At 39.2% G+C, this 22,188-nt stretch overlaps 1 protein-coding gene across 1 annotated transcript in view; it reads right to left on the bottom strand.

Annotated features, from left to right (window-relative positions):
* Positions 1-22,188, bottom strand: part of LOC137257362 (pyruvate dehydrogenase phosphatase regulatory subunit, mitochondrial-like) — a 45,162-nt gene that overhangs the window by 17,732 nt on the left and 5,242 nt on the right. Inside the window, exons 2-5 of the mRNA XM_067794689.1 lie at positions 6,511-6,890; positions 1,714-1,844; positions 939-1,020; positions 324-405 (exon numbers count right to left, since the gene is read on the bottom strand). Of these exons, the coding sequence (XP_067650790.1) occupies positions 324-405; positions 939-1,020; positions 1,714-1,844; positions 6,511-6,797 (582 nt within the window). The 5' untranslated portion in view covers positions 6,798-6,890. The remainder of the gene's footprint in view (positions 1-323; positions 406-938; positions 1,021-1,713; positions 1,845-6,510; positions 6,891-22,188) is intronic.

A 22,188-nucleotide genomic window follows, 5' to 3' on the forward strand; every position in this document is an offset into this window, starting at 1 on the left:
TCTTACCAGGCTAACACTCTTTACCATGTAGATGTTGAGATGTTCAACTAGGTATTAAGAAACTGCAGCGCAGATGAACTGGGGCAACTTCTGGGTATTTCCAGTTATCATAAATCTTCATTTAGCATTCACATACAGAGTGACAACTGCATTTTGTTTGTTTCAAAGGATGGAAGAGTGCACTCACTGGTATCAATCAGCAAGGTGATGGAGACATACATGGGTGTGGTGCAAAAGGATCATCGTAACTCATAGCCATCAGTTCTAACACTGTACATTGAGCTGAACAATCTTGGACAGATTAATTACAATGTAGATCTCACCACTAAGTCATCATGGCGTACAAGAGGGTTGATGTCGGCAATCTCTGACGGACTCATTATATGGGATTCTACACCACCGTATCTGTAGTGGAAGAAAATGAGTCTCATAGTGACATTTATGAACTCTACAGAAGGTGGGGACAAATGAACCCTTAGGGATGTGAACCATCCAGATGAACAATGTGTTAAGAGAACATTGAGCTTTTCAGGTGCAAGCTTCTTAAACCAAATTGGTTCTGTTTCCTTAAAACCTCCATTCAGAAGTTCAATTATTTCAAGAGAAACCAAAACATAAAATGGTAAGTAGGCGTAGCTGACATGGCCATCAACAGATTCTAGAGAGGTGATGTTTTGAACAAATAATAGCAACATGATATTAATACCCATAAGTGATGATACCTGATGTTCGTGAAATGTTTAATACATCTTGCCCTGCTGTTGGAACCTGCGACAAACACATGCTAAGACTAAATTGTGATTATCTGAAAAATCATAGATAAATCAAATGCATCAAATTTGGAAGTGTCCTATGAACACATCACACAGAGGTACAGTTGTTACTCTACAGGATCAGCATTAGACGCCTCCAGACATGGTCATGTTTGTAAATCTAACCTGCTGATGGCGTGCTTCCGCCTCAGGTCTGTCATTCGGTCTTTGGTCCGAGCCAGTAAAATACTGCCGCACTGTTTCCACCCTGTACAAAACACAAGCAGTTTCCAATAAGATGTCAAGTCCCCTGCCCAGTAACCAATAACTGAATGACGCCATAAAAACTTTACACACTTCAGTGCATTATAGAAGCTGACCTTCTTGACCACTCATCCATGCCCTGTTGACAACTCACCCACACCATGTTGACCACTCACTCATGCATTATTGACCACTCACCCATACCACGTTGACCGCTCATCCACACTGTGTTGATCACTCACCTACACTGTGTTGATCACTCACCCACACCATGTTGACCACTCACTCATGCATTATTGACCACTCACCCATACCACGTTGACCGCTCATCCACACTGTGTTGATCACTCACCTACACTGTGTTGATCACTCACCCACACCATGTTGACCACTCACCCTCACTATGTTGACCATTCACACACACTGTATAGACCACTCACCTACAGCTTGTTGACCACTCACACACACACCATATTGACCAATCTCCCACACCATGTTGACCAGTTATCCACACCTAGTTGTCACTCACCCACACCTTGTTGATCACTCACCCACACCATGTTGACCACTCACCCACACCATGTTGATCACTCACCTACACCTTGTTGACCACTCACCCACATCATGTTGACCACATCATGTTGACCGCTCACCCACACCATGTTGACCACTCACCTACACCTTGTTGACCACTCACCCAGGCCGTGTCCCTCTTCCTCCAGCCTCCTGTACAGATCCCTGCTGTAGTTTACCAACTTCATTTCCGTCAGACTGGACCGAACACAGCCGATCAGACCCACAGAGTGCCATGTTGTTCCACATGTCAGTCTGTTGACAGAATAATGGTAATATGAATATTAATGTGGGACACCCAGCTAGGAAGTTATTTAATAAACTTCATGAACTGAAGCCAACAATTGGTTACATCTACTTGGGCTGTCAGTCAAGACATGATGGCGTAATTTTATGAGGATGTCGTACTGGCCACAACCGTTTTACTCATGACACATATTGGCCATTGAGAATACATTGTTTGACTATGTGGACTTTTTGACCTCAAGGAACTCCCATTATGTTGCGAGAAATCTGTAAGATCTGTTTCCCCATGTTGACCTGTATCATAAATTGTAGTTTTGTAAAGAGAACAACAAATTGCTTACTTTTCTATTTGACATTTTTTTTTTTTTTTCAGAAATAGTAGTGAAATGAAAATATATGCTTTTGAAACAAAACTTTTGGGGACTTAGAACGGAAAATGGAATGGAAACTTGACCACTACATGCCTGGAATAATGGTGATGTGATGTGAAGCCCAGCTCAACTCGCCTGGTTGCCACCCTTCGTTTCCCTGCAGCAAACTGTCACCCATGTTTGTCACAAATACTAAATTGTCTCCCCTTATTTGACAGCAGCCACTGAATTGTCTCCCCTGTTTGTCCCATATATTTAATTGTCTCCCCTTGTTTGTCTGCAACAACGGAAGTTTTCACAGCAAATAAGAATCTGTAGTTTGACAAGCACTTTTTTAGGTAGCCTTCCGTGCAGACTGGATTGAGTGATTTTTATGTTTTACAAATGAACAAACGGACCACATACATTTTTATATTTCGTGCTGCTCTGTCTGGAGGTATTTCCAAGCAGCTGACATTATGTGTGGAACTGGGGTTGGTCTGTTTGGCTTCCTGCACTTGGAAAGTAAGCTGACTGATGTGGTCATATTTTATGTTGTTATTGCTTAAGGCAAACATGCTTTATACAAACATGCTCATCTGCTAGTTGTTGATAGCTCAGTTAATCAGAAAAAAATGTAACGTTCTATTGAAGTCAATGGGAAAATATTTGGTTTGTGAATCACTGTCTCTCTTATCACCCAAGTGACATATGACAAAGAATGTGGCATTTGCAACACCCATATTGCAGTCAGCAACCTTTTAAAACATTTACCTCCCTTGACAAATGCCTGCTGACACTTGCTATACTTTTCAAAGTACACTTAGAAAACTGAAATCAGTTCGTGGACAATTTTAGGATTTTTTTGTTCAACTAGAAAATATATGTCAGGCATATAGCTTACTTTCTCACAAAAATACATCAACTGAGAATTGGGACATCTCTGTCTGTTCAGGAGTAACACTAACCAAACCAAGTATTTTCAATCAATATTCCTACATACAAATTATACAAATAAACCATACTCCTTTAACTTTTGATTTCATGATGTTTATATCATGCTTAACATCATATTTATCATTTTTCTATGTCCCATTTTAAATACAGGAAATATGGCTCTTACACCCATCAGTGGCCCAAACTGGATCTCCTTAGTCCACAATAAACATGCAGGGACCTTCAGATGGTGTTCTCCATGTCAGTGTTACTGTTATCATTCACACTCATGAACAGATAGTATCCTAGGGACATATATGTAGGAGATAAACCTGTGTCCTCAATGTATAGTTAGTTTCCCATGGGTATATATATGTAGGAGGTAAACCTGTGTCCTTTAATGTACAGTTAGGTTCCTGGGGGTACATACTGGACAAAATAAGTTAGGAATATTGGTATTTTAAGGATAGATATATCAGTCATTGATATTATCAGTGTGTCAATGAACAAACAGATAATTATTCAAAATTTCAAAATTTACATCCCTAACTATTTTTGTCCAGTATATATGCAGGAGATGAACCTGTGTTCTCATTGTACAGATAGTTCCCTAAGGGATATATATCAGGGAGTTAAACATTCTTTGTCTTCAATGTACAGTTAGCTTTCTCGGGATATTCATGTAAGAAGTAAACCTTCCTTGTTTTCAATGTATTGTGAGTGTACCTGTCACTTAACATTCATTGCATATAAGGTGTACAAAACTAAATTTTATGCGGGTAATTCTGTTGACATTATGATTAGCTCTATAATATTTTCTGTGCAAATTTGTATGTGCAATCACTGAAAGTAAATTGAGATGCATCATACATTATGCATATGTGCCAGTTATAAGCATCAAGGTTTGACTAAATAGTTCTGCGTACTGAACAACTGGACCGTAACTAGACCATCACCAGAGTATCATTGGACCACCACAGGATCATCACAAGATCATCACTAGACCACCACTGGATCATGACAAGATCATCACTAGACCACCACTGGACCACCACAAGAAGATAACCACACTATCATTGGACAACCAATGGATCATCACAAGATCATCACTAGACCACCAATGGATCATCACAAGATCATCACTAGACCACCACTGGATCACCACAAGAAGGTAACCAGACTATCAGTGGACAACCAATGGATCATCACCAAACCATTACTGGACCACCACTGAATCATCACTGGACAATCAAGCTTCTCAGTAACTTCACTTCACAAACCCTAGATCTCTGACACCCTAAACTACTGACATCATCATCTAACACCTTGACAGCCTGACACCCTAAACCTAGGACATCATCCTCTACACCTTGACACCCTAAACTTAGGACATCATCACCTAACACCTTGACACCTTGACACCCAAAACTACTGACATCCTGTCCTAACACCCTGCCACCCTAAACTACTGACACCCTGACCTGACTACACCTTGACACCCTAAACTACTGACATCCTGACCTAACACCCTGACACCCTAAACTACTGACACCCTGACCTGACAACACCTTGACACCCTAAACTACTGACACCCTGACCTAACAACACCCTGACCTGACAACACCTTGACACCCTAAACTACTGACACTCTGACCTGACAACACCTTGACACCCTAAACTACTTGATATCCTCACCTAACAACACCCTGACACCCTAAACTACTGACCCCCTGACCTGACAACACCTTGACGCTCTACACTACTGACACCCTGACCTGACAACACCTTGACGCTCTACACTACTGACACCCTGACCTGACAACACCTTGACACCCTAAACTACTGACATCCTGACCTGACAGCACCCTGACATCCAACACTGTAGATATCCTGACCTGACACCCTAAACTTGGGACATCATCACCCAACACCTTGATACCCTAACACCCTGACCTAACAACACCTTGACGCCTGAAACTACTGACATCCTGACCTAACAACACCCTGACACCCTGACCTGACATCACCTTGATACGCTAAACTACTGACACCCTGACCTGACAACACCTTGACACCCTAAACTACTGACATCCTGACATCCAGCACTGTAGATATCCTGACCTGACAACACCTACACACCCTAAACTAATGACATCCTCACCTAGACACACCTTGACATCCTGACATCGAACACCCTAAAAGGAGATATGTGATCACTGTGCTGTTATAAGCAGTATCTTGCAAAACCTGGTGTAACCAGTCTCAACCAGTCTGATCATATATCAGACTGAGTGTGATTGTGAATAACAACACATTGATCTTGTACACATGACCTAAAAAGGGACAGAGCATTGACCCTTCTGAAGCATTGTTTGTAAAAAGTAGCTGATGGCTCCATGTTGATCTAACAGACATTTCTGCTTCAGTTAACACAAAAAGGGTGTTGGCTTAATACAGGACCTCACTTGTAAACTTACAACACACATGTGCATGACACTACCGCCTCAGGCATCAATGACAAATTGCTAGCCTTCCATGAGGAGAAAGGACCAGCATATGGATGGTAAGAACACAAATGACAATATGTTTTTGTGATTTAATTTCCTAGTAATTCCAAGAGTGATAATTTCAGTAAAATTCAGTAAAAATCGATCTCAAAGACAACATCTGCCATCGCTAGGGGCAACACATGGTATGTACATACACTTAAGGAGCTGTGCCATAGAGCAGCACAAGTATATAATGCACATTAACACAAATATAGAACCAGGCATTCTAGCAGTGGCAATCTGAATCAACATATTCCAAATTTGGTAGTTGATAGATGTTAACAATGTCTACAGCATACAATGTTTCTATCACTTATGCATTATCATATTTACAGGTCTTTAATGTAATCAATATTCAAAATACATGGTGAAAGTGAAGTGTTGTGTCTGGTTCATTGACTGTGTAAAGCATAAAATGTACCCTGAACAATTAATACTTAGTAGAAACGGTGATACACAACATACAATACAGAAACAGTCACAGTAGCATGCGTACAATACACAGTCACAGTAGCATGCATACAATACACACACAGTAGCATGCATACAATACACAATCACAGTAGCATGCATACAATACACACAGTCACAGTAGCATGCATACAATACAGACACTGTCACAGCTGCATGCATACAATACAGACACTGTCACAGCTGCATGCATACAATACAGACACTGTCACAGCTGCATGCACACAATACAGACACAGTAGCATGCATACAATACAGATACAGTCACAAGAGCTTGCACACAATCTAGACACAGTCACAGTAGCATGCATATAACACAGACACAGCCACATCTCCACGCACACAATACTGAAGAGATGTGTCACCTACCTTCCCTGCTCCAGCAACACTACGTCCCTCACACCCCGCTCCGCCAGGTGATACGCAATAGAGGACCCAACCACACCTCCGCCACACACCACCACCTTCGCCTGCTGGGGTACTGATGACACATCCGTGCTGTATGTTCTCCTGTCAAGTGCCCCACTGCTCAGACCTATGTACTGCTTCATGCAACACTCCACTGACCGGTTCCTGTTTGTGGGTATTGATACCCATGTTCTTGTCAGTGCATAACACCTGGACAGAAAGCCTTGATACATGTTGATATTCAGCATCACAGCTCTGGTGCTCTACTCACCCTCACAGCTGTGAGAGATATCCCATCGAAGAGAGGTCTGCTTGTAGGGGATATGACCTTATTTCTCTGCCTGTTGAATAAACAAATTTCAAAAGCTCATTGATCTAGAGTCATTGATGTTTCGTAACAACAATCTCAGTAGAATGCCCAGCTACAAGGTGGTCCCTCAACCATGACAGATATGGAAACTGGGCAGCTGTTCCCCTTGACAGAATTTCTTCATCCTAATCAACTAGAAAACAAGTATGGTTGAAAGTATCCCCAATAGTTCTAATCTGACTGAAACATAGTAATCCAGCAGGGTAAGCTCAACCGGTCCCACTGTAATATAGTATCTCAGCAGGGTTAGCTCAACCGGTCCCACTGTAATATAAGTATCTCGGCAGGGTAAGCTCAACCGGTCCCACTGTAATATAAGTATCTCGGCAGGGTAAGCTCAACCGATCCCACTGTAATATAGTATCCCAGAAGGGTAAGCTCAACCAGTCCCACTATAATATAGTATCCCAGAAGGGTTACTAAGCTCAAGTGATCCCACTGTAATATAGTATCCCAGCAGGGGAAGCTCAACCGATCCCACTGTAATATAGTATCCCAGAAGGGTAAGCTCAACCAGTCCCACTGTAATATAGTATCCCAGAAGGGTAAGCTCAACCAGTCCCACTGTAACATAGTATCCCAGAAGGGTAAGCTCAACCGATCCCACTGTAATATAGTATCCCAGAAGGGTAAGCTCAACCGGTCCCACTGTAATATAGTATCCCAGAAGGGTAAGCTCAACCAGTCCCACTGTAATATAGTATCCCAGAAGGGTAAGCTCAACCGGTCCCACTGTAATATAGTATCCCAGAAGGGTAAGCTCAACCAGTCCCACTGTAATATAGTATCCCAGAAGGGTAAGCTCAACCGATCCCACTGTAATATAGTATCCCAGAAGGGTAAGCTCAACCGGTCCCACTGTAATATAGTATCCCAGCAGGGTAAGCTCAACCGGTCCCAGGTAAGTTGAGCCATTACCTTGATGTTTAACCTAATCATGGAACGATTCTACTACCACCGACTAGCCGACACAAATGTCATAAGGAACAACAGAATGATCCTACTACCATCGACTAGCCTTTACAAATGTTATTTTGGTTACCATATGATGGCGTTAATACAACTGATGTTTGTCACCTTTCAGCTCTGCATTCTACTCTGGATCAAGCTGGTTAATGGGGTAAAGGTACAACATTAATATTCCTGACTGCAAAGTCCTTTCTACATCCACACAGAAACTCATCTAAACGCAGTATATCATGAGCATATGTATTTGAGTATATCAATCAGTGAAGACACAAGGTGTTTGTGAAAAGGTGAGTGTATCCTGTTCCACCAGTGGCACCCGTCGTACACATATGCAAAGACTGGACTAAAGCTCACCTGATTAAAGTCAGGAATGTACAAGTCAAAACAGGGAATCATGGCGTCCGGACATCACTGATGCATCAAACTTTAAATGTCCTCCACAATGTCTACTATTAAACTTTTTGAAACCTACAATAATAAGTCAGTGCTTGAATGTTGTAACAATGGTCAAAAAGCCTCTGAGCATGAGTCATATATGACGATCTTCGAAATCCTGATAAACTGACCATGTTTAGTTGTACATGAAAAGGTGTGAAATGTAAACTCCAAAGGAAAGTGTAAATTATCCCCTTTGTCACCTAGCGTTGTGGGATGTTTCTTACCCCTGAATCTGTGAACATAGATGTAAACACGAAAAAGTGGCGACAGTTTCACAAGTCTTCCTTCTCTCTGGTTCAGGAGGGAAAATCAGTAGGAGAGAATTGACTATTGGCTAGCCATTGACTTATATTAGATCATCTAATTCCATACATCTGGAAAAAAGTATTGCAACACTAGGATTTTGGAAATCTGCTGTGACATATACGAATTGTATATGGTTGTGCAAAAACATGGACTAAAACCCATCATCGTGAGATAAATAGACTATTGACAATAAAATGACAACAAAACTGCATGTATTCTGTCATATTTTCAATCCATTCTTGTCACTTTAAATCAATTGCACAAAACACACAAAACCAGTTGCAGAATAACTATGGTCATAGCAGTAAGGTACTATTGGTCAGAAGTTAATGGAACACTAATGTCAATAGAATTACTGTTGAAGTCCTTAAATCAGACAAGAATATCAATATCTGGTGTAACCTTCGTCAGCAGCAACAACTGCAGCAACACGCCTCCTCATTGACAGAACAAAACGTTGGATTTGCCTTTGAGGCAATTGGTTCCATTCCTGATGGAGAGCCACATCAAGCTGTGCAAGATTTTGAACTGGAGGTTGTCTTTGTCGTATCCTACGCCCTAAAATGTCCCACACATGCTCAGTTGGATTCATGTCAGGGCTTCGTGCAGGCCAGGGTAATGTTGTAATGGCTTCCTGATGAAGATAATCGCGAACCAGGGCAGATCTGTGAGGTCTAGCGTTATCATCCATAAAAAACAGGCCTTGTACGGAGAGGATGGTTGTCAAAGTGTGGAACAACGACCTGTTGCAAGATGTCTCCTTGATACTTAACGCCATTGAGGTTCCCCCTTACAAGTCACCTGAGGCAGTTTGCAATCGTAGGAGAAACATCCCCATACCATCAAAGATCCACCGCCGAATGTGACCTGTTGTTCCTCTGTGTGTAAGCGGTGCCTCTCTGTCGCCAAACACGGGTTCTGCCATCTGTCATGAAGAGTAAAAACCTATTCTCATCGGACCAATGGACCTTTCTCCACGATGCCAAGTTCCAGTTCCTGCGGCCCCTACACCAGCCCAGACCATCAGCTTTGTGAGCAACTATCAGCAGCAGACGTTTAACAGGCCGTCTAGCATGAAGACATGCTGCTTTCAGTCGATTCCAGACAATTCTGTCGGAAATTCGTCGATTGGCCAGCCATTCTCGTTTTAAGACATTACTCTGCACAAAAGGATTTCGCCGCACATTCCTCAGAAGGGCCCTGTCTTCCCTGTAAGAAGTGCATCGAGGTCTGCCAGAATGCCTTCTGTCCTTCACATCATTAGTTTCCCGATGCTTTTTCAAAATGCGGCTGATGATTGATGGATGATGACCAATTTGAACACCAATTTGGCGCAGTGACATACCAGCGTTCCTCATTCCAATTATCTGCCATCTCAATGCTGTCGACAATTGTGGAAGACCCATTTTCTTCACCCGTGTGCCCAGAAATGCTGTGCTCTTTGAATTCGGTACTGAACTGATCAAGTTTTGAAAGTGTCTTTTTATAGGGTGCATGACTTAAACGTGCATTTTTTCCTGCATGCTTCTTGCATGGGTGTGTTTGGGAGATGCAGCAGATGGAGGAGATGAAAAAGTTCTTCTACAACTTGGTCACTATCAAAATCAAAGAAATTCCAGCCTTTAATTATGTTGGTGTTGCAATACTTTTGTCCAGATGTATATATCCATGAAGCTTCATGCCCAAATTATTTTGAATTTACCATCCAAGCAGAAATTCTGATTCACATTCATAAAGAGACAGATGATTGTGTTTGCATAATTTCTAAATGTTTTAGGGCAGTTGGGTAGTCTAGTAGTTGAAGCACTCGCTTGTCACTCCAAAGACCTGGGTTTGATTCCCCAACATGGATACAATGTTTCTGGTTCACCATTTGTGGTGTCTCCCACCATGATATTGCTGGAATATTGCTAAAAGTGCAGTGAAACTAAACTAACTCACTGTAAATGTTTTAAACCCAAACTATTTGTCTCCATATTGTTATTTGCATTTATAATCATATATTTACAGTCTTGTGCCAATACATTCACAGTTCTAGCTTGTTGACAGTGCAAGCGATATATAGCTGAGCTCAACTTACTTTCTATGCAGCAAGTGAAATCCTATGACATTGGAGTCAGACCATGTTCACACAGGCCATACAAACCAACAGCTGAACACAAACCAAATTGAATACTTTGAGGTAATAATCAGTGAGTGAATTTAGTTTTATGCCGCCATTCACAATATTCTACCAACATCACAGTCGGGGACACATGAAATTGGCTTCTCAGACTGTACCAATGTGGGGAATCAAACCCAGGCTCAGCGTGACTAGCAAATGCTTTAACTAGTAAGCTACCCTACTCCCACTGAGGCACCAATAATGCAGATGTCACTGCTGATGCAATCACAGCGCAAAAACCACAATGTCTGCTCACTTCCCAACAGATCATTTCAAGGAAAGGGTATAATCTTGCTATCCCCTTAACGTACTGACGAAAACTCAAAGTAAAACTCCAGTAATGTTAATCACCACTCTTACATTAGATGTAAAAAGACTGAATGATTATACAGTAATATAGCAATTATCTCTCTTTACCAATGCATGTAAGGAAAACCTACTTATGATCATTATCAGTGCAGATAGTTTAGGCTAGAACTGTGCAAGGTGACATTTCTTCCAGTGGTCTACATGACTGACTGAACAAAAGGGAATTACATATGAAATTATGTACAGGACTTGCATGATCATAACTGTAATTCAGTAATTGATGCTTTGAATAACATTACATACATATGTAGAAAATTACTCCTTAGATCTAAAATATGTTCTCGCCAAACAATGGTATTACTTTTCTATAATATCATGTCGTTGACAGAGGCAGCATGACCACACTGACTTTTTCTGATCTGATCAAACTTAATCGTTATTTATGGGTATATAAAATATGCAAGTAATAATCTGTGGGATGATTTTATCAAACTGAAGAATAATTCAATGTAGAAAGCTGATTTGGAGGTACAACTGACAAACAATTCTGAGTCTGTGCACAAAGTATCATGTCATCTCTGCATTTGTGAGTCACAAACCAGCCAATGCATTTAGCGAGCACTTACCACAAGCAAGGGACTATGAGGACCTGTCTTCTTGCTCTGCAGGTTTGGAGACTGCTAAATTCTTTTCTGTAGAAAACTTGCTAAATGGGTCAGTCACAAATCTGTACAGCTAAGCTGTGCGCTTGGTGTGCACACACAATACTGGGCTGCATATTCAGGTTGCACTTAAGCATGTTTTATATGCTCAAAGCAAATACTGCTGTAACATGCTCACATGGCAGGTTTCATCCATGCATGCATGGTGCCCATGGCACTTTCCCAACAATGACGTTATGCAATCGAAGCACATCTGTTACTTCATGAATCACCACGTCAGTCATCTTCAGTAAGTAACGTTGCTGCACTCTAGTACACAAGGAACTGGTCACTACAGCAAGATATTTCACTCATCAGTCAGTAATCTGGAGCAGAAAACTGATGTGGCACTTAGGAATTGTTTGAAAATACATTAGAAACACCCTTATCTGGACCAAAGATACCTGGAATATACTAAATACATGCTGCAAAAACTATACCTAAAATGCCTCAATCACCAGAAAGTGTGCATTCCACACAGTGAGCAAAGTAGCCACTTGCCCACTTGCCCCTGGCTAGTAAAAATCCAGTCAGGCCAGGAAATCTCCACTGCCACAAGCACAACTGGTTAGTGAATTTTCTTGGGGTCATTTTGCAAACATATCTCTCTCCAACTTGTTAAGTTATTACACACTTTTAAACCATGCTAGATTATTGCCTGATCAAAACGTTCATTAAACTGGTGCAGCTTAATGTTGAAACCCATGTCTACATTCATATTTCAGCTATTGAAGTATTTTGTGGGCTCGTAAGTTTCAGTTATAACTAGCATAACTTGGAAACTATTTCACACACTAGTTCCCAAAACAAACAGTGAATTTCAGTTACCGTGGGTGTAGAATGCACAGCATTGTGTCCTACTAACCATGTGTTTACTCAATATGGGCCAAGAGCCAAATTACACATGACAAATAAATGCAACAGCATGGTTTAACTGACATGCATATCTTGATATTTAATATGCATTGAAATCCATCCATACTTTGGATCAAAGTTGCCTGACACATTATCCTGGTTAACCACTTCTAAACCATTAAGACACTGATGTTGGTGGTAAAGCACACTTGGGCAAAATGATCAACAGATCAATGTGTTGACTGTTAGACTTGCTGCGACAGACCATCCATAATATTTGGGTGGGTGGGTGAGTGGGTGAGTGAGTGAGTGAGTGAGTTAGGTTTTACTCCTCTTTCAGTTTTATGCATGATTCCATCAATATTGTGGAGGGGACACCAGAAATGGTCTTCATACAGTGCACCCATGAGCGAACACGTTATGGCTGGGGGTGTGATGATGGGTTTTAAGATGAAGCATGTATAATGCAAATAACTCTCCCTACCATTTATATACAAAGTAACACCCCAACCGCCAACCCTCTTGCATGTGATGTATAACATCAATGACCCGACCCCATCCCATAATTTTTCAGCATATTCTTGAAACGTGATTCTTCCTCGTCATGTTCCGTGAGTTTGGTGAAAACAATGGATTTTTCAACTTTGTAGAAATTTATATATTGCCCTGAAAAATGAACAGCATGCAATAACATCTTTGTAATGACTTCCTCCTAGGAACTGAATGTGTGTGTGAGATAAGACACTGCTTTCATTGGTACAACAATCAAAAAACCCACCAGTTATGATGAGTTCCTGTCCACTAAGAAGAAAATCTGATGAAGGAGTAAGCATTAACTCCGAAACGTTGTGTTCTCTCATAAAGAAGTTGATATCCATAAAAATCTTCATTCTTATGTATTTTCACTTCTAAATGACATTCAAAGACTTGACCAGACTAATTATCTACTGAAAATTGTTCCTATTTGACACTGCCAAGTTGATGATGGATTTCACACTGAAAAAAACCCAACTCTGCTAGTTAAATGAAATGTAATGTTTTTACTTGTATGAAGAATGGACTATGATTGAACTGAGGGTGAAATATGGAAAATCACATCGAATCGAGGTGTAGGTGAACTGTTGCAGCCCTAGTGTGTACATAATGTAAAATTACTCTTTTCAAATTCTGTTAAGAAATTTTGATGTCATTTAGGAAATTGTTGGCTTTGTTTTAGCATCATCTACTTATGCAAAACTATATGTACATGAGAACTTAATCCCCAACAGATGGCCATGAAACACTCACAACACTTTGGCATAAAAACCCTGTTTATGTTAATAGAGCAATAAATTCTTCACTTACCAAGGTTATGGGTGTCACATGACTTTAGTTAGCGAATATTAATAACTGATCAAGATGACATTTGGCATCCCAGTCTGTCATCAAAATACTGAGTTGTACAGACACAAACAGCCCAAACTAGCAACTGGGAGAAACACAACAAAACAAAACACAGCTAAAAACTTTCAAACAATGTTTACATCAGAAATTACCCTCAACTTGTGACTGTTGGAAGTAAGGCAATTAGATTTAATGTATAAGCATCAAACACTTCATAGTTTCAAATACTCATACTGCATCTGGAAGAAACAGGGTCCCGTTTCACAAAGCTCTCGTAAGCCTAAGATCTCGTAACTTTTCTCGTAGCATCCGTAGCTCCTATGTTACAGTATAGGAGGTACAATGGCTACGAGAAAACTTACAAGATCTTAGGCTACGAGCGTTTTGTGAAACGGGGCCCAGGACTATAAACCATCTTGAAATAATCTGCTATATATTAGTTTTAATCTGGCAACTAATTATTATTATACACAATAAGTGGAGTCATTAAGTAAAAGGCACTATTTATAAACAAGGGCTTATGTTCAAAATGTGACATGGGCTAAGAGCCACGTTAATCTTTGAGTCATTTTAATCCCATAATCTAATGAATTTACTGATAATTTACAACTGTAATGTTGCCCTGTATTTGTTCAAAATCACTTTGAAGGGATCAAAATAGTGCTTAATTTATGTACCATGACACGACAAATTTTCGCATGGCATGGATGAAACATTTTCATCCAACTGAAACTTAAATAGTACCCACCATAATGTACTTAATAGAAAAAGCAATGGAATATTTACTTTGTGGAAAGTAATGGGAAATTTGATCAACTCAAATGATTTAAAGACTACTTTTGCACCCCCTCAAATTGTTTATTGTTAGCCCTCTCATTCTCATAGCTAGACATGGGCAGCGATTATGCTTTAACCCCCTGGATGCTGAGGTTTTTTTCAGGCACACATTTTCATAAGGTTTGAAAAGTGAACATTGTGCAAGAATTGCACTCACGTGGTCCTGGGTCTGCATACGGCTACAAAATTACACAGAAATGTAGAATATTAAATTTCCTAACTGTTGGTATAAATATAACTTTGACTATCCCAAGGGTTCCAGACAAAGACACTGCTAAATGTTGTCCAAAATTTTCTACAAGGTAAGAAACAGTCAATTTCTCTGTTTTTTATCATGCACCGATAAAAGCTCTCTGCTACGATTTTTGTAACTTGGCATCTTTATGGAAAGTGTGAGCGAAGAAAATACAGCTTGATATCTGAACGATATAAGTGTGTATCAAATGGATTTATGTGCTAATGCATAACGTCATGCACATAAAATCAAAAATGACCTGCTATGAATGTCAGAAGTGGATTTTCATCTATGATGTCAAACGTCGACAGAGAGGCCATGCACGTACAAAGATAAGGGGGCATAACTCCCCTATTCTTAACACTAGGCTAATGTAACTCAGACAACATGGAGAAAATTTGCTGTGGATACAGACACTATATTTTTTGGTTATGTTTTGTTTACGATGAACCAAACTATTCCAGTACAAAGTTCCCCAATGTGAGCAGATACGCTTTGGTAGTTTCACTTGTAAGAAAAAATGCCAATGTACTACATGAAAAAGCAGGTAATGGGCATTTGGATGACCCTATTTGATACATAAGTGAATTCATCTTCTCCTGTTTGTGTAGATGTATTTTGATGGAGTTTTCATCATTATCAACAGAATAACAGTCACATTTCCAAATGTAGTGAAATTATTGAAAATGATAATTAGTATATACCTCACCTAATTTCCATTAATTGTTAAAAAAGTCTTGGCTACTATGGCAGAATTCAACATTCTTTTAACAAAACATAAAATTAATGGTTTTACCATCAAAATAGTGTCCTGAATATACACACAACAATTACATGGTTTTACTACATATCTTATTGTGAGTAAGATGCGCACCTGTTTGGCATCAATTTAATGCAAGAAAAAAATATTTCACAGCACCTGAACATTCATTGAATATTCATTTAGCATGCACATTTTTAGGGCTTCTTGCCATAAGGCAAAAGACCTATTGTTATTACTGATGTTTTTATTATTTATTTTTCCGCCGTATTTTGTGCCAGCGCTACGAAGAGCACCAGTGGACAGAATCGCTTGAAAAAAATCAGGCAGATGCGCACCGAGGTGTAGATATTCCCCATTAAAATCTCTAGGCTGTGGGTCCAATAGCAAAGGGCAGATAAATCAAAATTAATTCAAAAATTTCAATTTCAAATGCAAATATCTCCAAAACTACTGCTGCAATGACTACCAAACTTCTTGAGCAGATGCGCAATCGAAATGTCTACAATTTCATCTGTAGAAACCGAGTCGCTAAATTGCACCGTTTGACCGCTATTTGCGATTGAAGTTTTTGCTGCTGTTTTTCAGCCCAATTCTGACTACTTTGCTCCCAAAATCTGCTGCACTACAACTACAACAGCTACCGCTTTCAAACTTGCCATACTTTGTCTCTAGGCACCTCCCTACGCAACGACATCGTCAAATGTGACTATGTGGATTTGATGGCCGTCACATTGGATGCTACTTTAGGGCAAAAGTTGTCTTCAAAAACGTAAACAGACTTCTCTGTGAATTTTTTTGTAAGGCAAACTTAGCAGCTACAACACTTGAAATACTTGTTCTGAGGTTGCTTTTGGCTGGTGAACAATTTTTGTTCTTAGTCATATATCAAAAGTCACGTGATGCGGCGGCCATATTGGATTGAAGCTGTTGAAAGGAAATTTGCAGATTTTGTGAGGTACGCATTTTCCGCAATCCATAACTCTGAAAGTATTAACTGCAGAACATTGTAATTTTGCAGATATAGAATAGGTACCAGATAGATGTACCAAGTGGAAGTATGTTGCGATATCTTGCACAGTTACGCATATTCAGATGTTTACTTTCGTTGTTTATTTTCAACTAATATGTATTTTCTAAAAAATCGCAGCACCACTACTATTACAGCTACGCAGCTAAAATCTTGCAGTGTCCTGTAACTTGATGTGTTGAGCATATTTTGTTCTTTGATGAATGTCAAAATGTGAATTGTTTGGCCGCCATATTGGATTTCGGCAGATTCTAGCCACACTACATTTGAAACGCTGTAGTTGCTACAGTTCCGCACAGAACGACGTGGAAATCGACATGGTGCATCAGCATGAAATGCATAACATTTCGTCTTTTTACATGTATGTCAAAAGTTTTATCGTTTGGCGGCCACATGGCTTTGAAAATGGGAGAAATCTAATATGCGTCTAAAACGGCATAAAACAGCATATAACTCCCTTACTATTAATCCAATCGCTTCCATATTTTGCATGTGGCTTGGTCATGTGAAGCCGAACATTTTTGGGCAGGGGTCAAAATTCGATATCTCTAACCGTTTGGCCGCCATCTTGGATTGAAGTTTTTCGTTTATCGGGGTTGCCATAGCAACAAAAGTTGAAATCCCAATGACTTGATTCTTACGACATTATTACGCACAGTCAAGGGAATGCTGTGTGCAAAATCTCAACTCTGCATGTCTAATAGTTTCCGAGATAATGGATATAGAGTATTTTGGCGGACAGACATGCGGACAGACAACGGACAAGTTTGTCAGCAAATCTAACCAGCGCATATGATACAGCGGGTCCGGGCAAAGCAGAAACACTAATTCTTTTTAACCTAGATGCAATAACTATGTCGTCTTAGCTTGCGAAAAAAAGTGTGTTTTCTTGTGTCTAACCAGTTAAATGACCTTGACACGTGACCTTGGTGACCTTGACTAAAAAAAATGTTTTTTGCCATGCTATCAAATGCAAGCGTCAAAACCCCGAAAAACTCAAAAACAACGATTTTTCTTATTAGGGCTTCTTGCCATAAGGCAAAAGACCTATTGTTATTACTGATGTTTTTATTATTTATTTTTCCGCCGTATTTTGTGCCAGCGCTACGAAGAGCACCAGTGGACAGAATCGCTTGAAAAAAATCAGGCAGATGCGCACCGAGGTGTAGATATTCCCCATTAAAATCTCTAGGCTGTGGGTCCAATAGCAAAGGGCAGATAAATCAAAATTAATTCAAAAATTTCAATTTCAAATGCAAATATCTCCAAAACTACTGCTGCAATGACTACCAAACTTCTTGAGCAGATGCGCAATCGAAATGTCTACAATTTCATCTGTAGAAACCGAGTCGCTAAATTGCACCGTTTGGCCGCTATTTGCGATTGAAGATTATGCTGCTGTTTTTCAGCCCAATTCTGACTACTTTGCTCCCAAAATCTGCTGCACTACAACTACAACAGCTACCGCTTTCAAACTTGCCATACTTTGTCTCTAGGCACCTCCCTACGCAACGACATCAGTGTTGAAATGCTCCGTTTTGACGGCGATACACACTGCATTAGCTAAAAAGAAGACAAAACATTGGAGACGTACCCGAAATGAAAGAAAAGAGTGCGGAGCAAATTTACTAATATTTCTGGTTAGACTGCTTTAAATATCTATCGAAAGTCCTTGCCTCTATGTACACATCGCCATAAACAAAACTAGCCATCAAAATCCCCAAGTTTCTGCTTATTAAGGAAATAGGCACTTCTTTATATCACCGACAGCCCATGAATACGCGACGGAATGTGCCAAAAGTTGGTGCAGCATTTAACGTTTAACCCTTGGAAACAGCACGAAAATCTGAAGCAAAGCGGGAAGACGATTACGGCTGTACACCAGCACTCATTGTTGTTTTTAAGTTCAACTGTTCCGTTCAAAGTTGTATGAGTCCTGTGTATATAAATATGTGTCTTTATGTATGTCAAAAGTACTAACACTTACTGGATACATTTTATCTGAATTTTCCTGAAATTCGCTACAGTTATTTGCTGAAACTCCATTTACAGAGACTATATCTGACAGCAAACTCAAAATGCGAAAAAGTTAAAGGTTTTTGTGTGTGTTTTGTAGTGCAAACGTAAAATTCATAAACAAGCAAAGGCTGATGTGTATCGGTCAATATCCCTTCTGTTTTAGGCGTGGGGCCTCCGATGCGTCTCCATGTCTAAAACAGTAGAAATATTTACCGATGCAGCGAGGAAACCATGAATATAACTTATAATTACTTACACTATATTTCCAGTCGAGCTTCCGGATTCTTTCTATATTATAAATGATTTTACATGCATTTGAATAGATTTCAAGATCAAGACTAATTAAAAATCCATTTACTTGTCATCTCTCTCTTTTTACCCCCTCATTGTGTCTGCATGAGCATGAAATGCACATGAAATTCGTTCCAAGTCGCGAGTAAACAAATCTGCAGCGTCTCGCTAAGCAGCGGTGTGATAGGCCAACTTCCTCGTATTATTTCAAGTTCAAACGGCATACACCGACGTTTAGCGTCTCAATCCTATTTCATGAGGAGCACTTTCATGGCGGTTTTTATCAGGAAGGTTGTTGACTCAAGAGACTAAAAAACGGAGCATCGCGTGTATAGGTACGTGGATCGAAAGATCTATCCTTTAGGTACAGAATCTGATTGCTGTCTTACCTTGAAAATTTATTTCAAAATCACAAATGAATAATTATGTTCACTTGGTTAAATACAACAGACTTCCTATAAATGCGCCTAAGTTCATGTACTTTTCAACTCAAAGCTTATTAACTGCTTTTCCGTAGATACATTAATTTGAAACTGAGTGAGATGTTGTCTATTATTTATGCTATAAACTTTTCCACGTTGTAATTAATAACGTCTTCACAGGAACAGTTTCGTCTACACAATCATACATAATTCATCTGATTAAGGTTGTAAGGTATGCGTGAAGTGCAAAGTTCAGGGATTGTACATTGTTAACACCAAGTGACTATGGCCGAAAGACAGTACGGTATGTAATACCTGTAAGTCATCTTTTTGTGACTGGAGGTCATTTGTTTTCAAAGGCATTATAGTTGTTGATCTTTCAACTTTTCAATGGCATAAAATTGTCTATGTTATTTATAACTTTATCCATTGATAAGGTGTTGCCCTTTAGATTGCATAGAAAAATATGCCTTTTGTTCGGTAGGATTGAGTGATTCAGCAGGATATATTAACCTGGATAGCCAAAAGTAAATGATTCGTATCCAAAGTTATATCCATATGAATATGGGCATTCAAAAATAGTTCCAAACTCTCCCATATTGTTTTACATATTCACATTGACAAGTCTTCCTGGTCAGTTTTACATAAAGAGCAAATATCATCGTTAGTTCATAAACATTAATTCCTTCTTAGTATAGATGCGGTGTAGAAATTCCAGTGGAATTCTATACTTTAATATCTTTTGTACAACACCGGTCCTGGAGTAATATACTAGTATTTGTCCATTTGAAGAGGTTAGACTAAAGCTTTCCACTCACTTATCACACACCATCAATAGGTTGAGTTATTCAATCATGTGGGTGCTATATATGTGTAATTCTTCTTGCTCAAGACGTTTTGACAAATATTTTCATTGCACATGGACTAAATTGTTTTTTTCAAAGAGTGTGTGTACTGTGTAAACCGACTTGGAATGTAGCAGCATTGAATCACATTCAGCTTAGGCTATAGCTTTATGTTTTGGATGTTTTGAACAGATCGCTGTGCCGTATGCACTCTTTGATTACTGAATGGACAACCACAAAATTTTTTTTTTTTTGATGTTCTAATACAGGTAGCATCTGTTTCAAACCCAACATGAATTCAAACATAAAGAATTACGCTTTTCCCATTACTGGCAGTAGTATGTATCAATATTTTCTGTAGCCATGACTACTATTGGAAGTACGTCACAGATGCAAATGGCTGTATTGCATAACATCCAAGAAGCCCTCATCGCTGCTCTCAGCTATATCTCTTCTTATGATTATGTAACTATTTCTCTTCAAAAGTATGCGATGAAACATACAAAAAGATCACTTTTTTGTAGTATGGAACTACTAAAATATGGACGTAAGATTTGTTTATATATTCTTAAACTATTTTCGTGTAAATATTGTTTGAGTTAGATACCCTGCCACCACAATATGTTTTGATCTAATTTTAACTGATTGCATGATTGAAAACACTGATAATGAATCAGAAAACATTTTTGACAAACTCGCTCGGTCAATAAATTTTCATAATTGTTTTATCTATAAAAACAACACAAACCAAGGCAGTTCTTTTAAATATGTGTGCCTATACATTTCATAAAATGTATAAATCATTTTCATTGATATTATCAGTTTTTCTTATAAGGTTGAATTAATCGCTTTTTATTAACTTGTTCATATGAAAATGCAATATTAGTCCCACTGTATTGAATATTGTACATCACAGGAACTAAAGCACATGTTGCAGTAATGGCTACATGTGATCTCCCAACACATGTATAAAGGTTCAAAATATAGTATCTCACACTAAATGTGTCAGTTTCCTATGTAAATATTATTCAAACAATCAAAACCTTTCAGTGAACAAAAACACATACTCTATACCCACGTATGATATGATTTTGAACAGGGCTAAATAAAGATACTGAAATTAGTTACATGAAAAAACATCGGAACAATACGCAAAAATATACATCATAATAGTGAAAGTGTAATTGGAAGAATTGGGAGATTGTGTTTACTCTTGTTCAACCGATGTTCACCTCATAGAAATGTCCTAATATGTGCAACAGTGTTGACGTGTGACATCACAGCCTATGACCGTTTTCTTTCAAAATGGCGGCTTCACTGACAAGGGATCATGGATTTTGGAAGTGCTCTTTCCTTGATTCAGGGATCATTTGTACATAAATAAGTAATCAGAATCATTCTGACTATCTGTGTATTGTTATATGTTTTCATCTTTTACACTGTAAATAACAGATGAAGCCAGAAATGCCAATAAGTACCGCTATAGTTCTATGCGAATTTTGCATCAATCATGGCGTTATATTGCACGAGAACTTTGACAGTTTCTTATGAATTGTCAAATCGTGGCATTGTATCTATTTTCAATTTACTATTTCTTTCTACGATACTCGTCCCCTACATATTCTAAACGTATCGAGCCATTTTAAGTAATGATTACACGGCTGAATGTCAGAAAATTTCAAAAAATGCTACGTAGTGTAAATCG

This window comes from Haliotis asinina, chromosome 12 (assembly GCF_037392515.1).
Source record: "Haliotis asinina isolate JCU_RB_2024 chromosome 12, JCU_Hal_asi_v2, whole genome shotgun sequence".
NCBI lineage: Eukaryota > Metazoa > Mollusca > Gastropoda > Lepetellida > Haliotidae > Haliotis > Haliotis asinina.